General features: G+C 56.1%; 2 protein-coding genes across 2 annotated transcripts; both read right to left on the bottom strand.

The window, feature by feature from the left end:
* Positions 1-505: 505 nt before the first annotated feature.
* MIND_01409400 (uncharacterized protein) lies at positions 506-1,266 on the bottom strand (the record flags this gene model as incomplete). The annotated part of the gene is made up of 2 exons (XM_037370491.1): positions 1,201-1,266; positions 506-1,147 (listed from the first exon to the last, which is right to left on the bottom strand). Exons 1-2 carry the CDS (start codon positions 1,246-1,248, stop codon positions 506-508), a joined length of 690 nt encoding a protein of 229 aa, XP_037213083.1. The 5' UTR covers positions 1,249-1,266.
* Positions 1,267-1,652: 386 nt separating this feature from the next.
* MIND_01409300 (uncharacterized protein) lies at positions 1,653-2,275 on the bottom strand (the record flags this gene model as incomplete). Its single annotated transcript, XM_037370490.1, has 3 exons — positions 1,653-1,793; positions 1,841-1,963; positions 2,024-2,275. 3 exons carry the CDS (start codon positions 2,273-2,275, stop codon positions 1,653-1,655), a joined length of 516 nt encoding a protein of 171 aa, XP_037213082.1.
* Between the last annotated feature and the right edge of the window lie 457 nt (positions 2,276-2,732).

Genomic DNA, 2,732 nt, shown 5'->3' with positions numbered 1-2,732 from the left:
ACTGGCAGGAGAATGCCGTATGAGGAGCATGCCAGTTAGCAAATCTTCTCCGACCGCTACAGCAGGCAACAATGCGGGGTTCTGGTGCGTGCTGACTACGTCAATCGTAAGGAATGGTCCTAACGTCCATAATGGTGGTGTTTCGACCTGGCGGAAGAGTACATTTGCGGTCGGGGGTGTGCTTTGGGAGTCCTTTGGCGCGTGTCAGACTTTCTGCCTTCTTTGCCTCTGTCTTGACGGCTGCTCGACAGAACATTCCACAACTCCCAAACGACGCCGACTTCAACACCCAATCGAGCTCTCCTCTTAAGGCCTTTTGCGCCGCTTCAGCGGGCCCTTGCATAACTTCATTTCATTCTCCTTCCGACGAAACTTCCCTCTCCCTCGTATACCCACTCCACATAGTGTTGGAGCACGGAGGTTTTCATGTCGTTCCAAAGAGTGGAAATGCCATCCTTGCCATTGGAAACGTCGCTTTTTCGCCATGCTTTCATCATCTAATAGTTCAATCGACATGGTTCCCGGCCTTCAGCATCTCGTATATCGCCTCCCTTTTGATTCCCGTCCCCTCATCCTCTTCATCACCCGGGTTGTCCTCATCCCCTGGGGCATCTCCCCCGTCTCCATCCCCACCATCATTTTCATCATCTTCTGGAGTAGAAGAATAGAGCCAACTCCCGTCCTCTTGCTCCCCCGCGTCTTGGTCAATAAAGTCCTCGAAGTCCATGTTGGAAATGTCCAGGTTCGCAATCATGCCCCACGCCTTTTCATACGGAATGCGACATGCGCGGAACTCGTCCGTCATCCGCCCCTCATCCGCTCCCTCTTCGCCCCCGTCGTAAACCTGCTCACAAACAAGACATGTGGACGTTTCCAGGCCCTTCTGGTCGAGCACGGCCCAGTCCGCCACCGAAACGTCGATCTTCTCGAGCGCCGTGCTGTTTGCGCGCACAAACGCGTTGACTTGCGCAAGGGACATGCCCGCGAACTCGCTCGCCGATATGGCCGGGGTGATGGGCACCCGCGTGGGCCGGCGCGCCTTCGCCTTGGACGGCAGCGTCTTGGAGCTGAGCAGTATCCAGCCGTAGTCTGGCGGAAACGGGGAGTTCTCGAAGTCGTGCATGTATAGGAGTGCGCGGTTGAGTGTCTGCCAGGGAGGGTCAGGATTGCGGGGCCAAGGCAGGGGAGGCAGGGGCGCACCTTGGGTGGTGCCTGCGCTGCGGTCAGGAAGATGGCCCAGTTCGTCATGGTGGAAGGGAAGGAAGAGGGATGAAATGAGGAGATCGGCGGTCGCTGGTGATCCTATTGCCGTAGATCATCGGGCCCGATACTTGGCCGCGACGCCCGTCGGCAAGTCACCAGCGCTCGCGTCGGGACTTGGCGGTGAAGCTCTGGAGCAACAAGTCTGCTCAGGGGCCGATTACTCCTCAGCGCTCAGCTTCAACTTGAAGTTGAATTTTTTAAAAAAAAAAAAAATTGTACCGTGGCAGAGCTTTCCGAGGAGTTAGATAATCGCAACCCCAGTACGAAACAGACTAAAGCGATGCAACATTAATGCGATATAAGTAGTATGTAAGGATACAACTTGAACTTGCTCGAGCTACAGCCGAATGATACGAAACATCATGATGGACCAGAAGACAAAAATAAAGTCAGCAAACATCCAGCGCGACGTCGGCCTGCCACACATCCTCGAAGGTGTTGACGAGCGAGACGAGGTACATGTGCTTGAACTGCACGCAGGCGGGGGAGATCATCCACTCGGGCGATGTGGGCTGCTCGTACTGCGTCTTCTGCACCGTTTGTCAGTAAATTTCGGAGAGGGAAGGGCAAAGCGAACCTCAAACCAGCTCGCGAAGCTCGTGGCGATTTGAACAGCCAGCGCCACGCGCGTTATTGGCGCACCGCTTGGGCTGACAACGGGCATCGTGCGGCACCACTCAACGTGTCCGTACCCCGGCCACTGTCAATGAGAATAAGCAAGCTCAGTATATCCACAGGTAAAATCAGAGCGGCAACTGACGATGATGCGAAAAACGACCCGCTGGAGCCCGCTCGGCGCGAGGACCGGGTCTGCCGCGCCGAGCAGCGGCGTCGCGGTGCTCTTTAGCCGCAGGTCGCGCATGGAGACGCCCTGGCCGGGCCGGTGGCCCGCGTAGTCGAACGAAATTGGCGGGAGAACACGGTGGGACGCCGCGTTGGCGACCCGCCAGCCCTGTGCGGGGATATATGGCTGCGGGGGAACACGGCGTTTGGTGGGAGAGGCGAACGACATCGTTTTCGAGAGCAGAGCGCGGAATGAAGAGGCGGAGGAGTGTTGGTTGGAGTTGCCCGGGCTTGGGTGTTGGAGAATGGCATTGTCGGGAGCAGGTTATATACGTCGCTTGCTGGAGTCTTTGGGGAAAGCGGACTCGAAGCCGCCTTTCTTCGCGTACAATGGGCAGCAGAGTTGGTTGACGACGACGACGAGGCGCAACATAGGGATCATCGCGTCGGGGCGCTCTTTGTTTGCAGATGCGGTCATAGTTTGGTTACCGCACAAAGGAATGACTACCGCCGCTTCTTTCAAGTGACTCGTAATAGCTTGTTGCGAGTAAACTTTGAAGGGACAAGCTTGAAGTTGAAGCTTGAAGCAAGTATCTGGGTCCTTCAGCAGAGCACTTTGACAAGTTTCTCGACAAGCTTTCGTATGTTGAGAAAGACACTGGAGCGGAGTATGAAGACGCGCCTCA

This window comes from Mycena indigotica, assembly GCF_014461135.1.
Source record: "Mycena indigotica strain 171206Taipei chromosome Unknown Mind.scaff0018, whole genome shotgun sequence".
NCBI classification, from domain to species: domain Eukaryota; kingdom Fungi; phylum Basidiomycota; class Agaricomycetes; order Agaricales; family Mycenaceae; genus Mycena; species Mycena indigotica.
The sequence above is the reverse complement of the archived record's forward strand: the minus strand, read 5'-3'. Positions and strand labels throughout refer to the sequence as shown.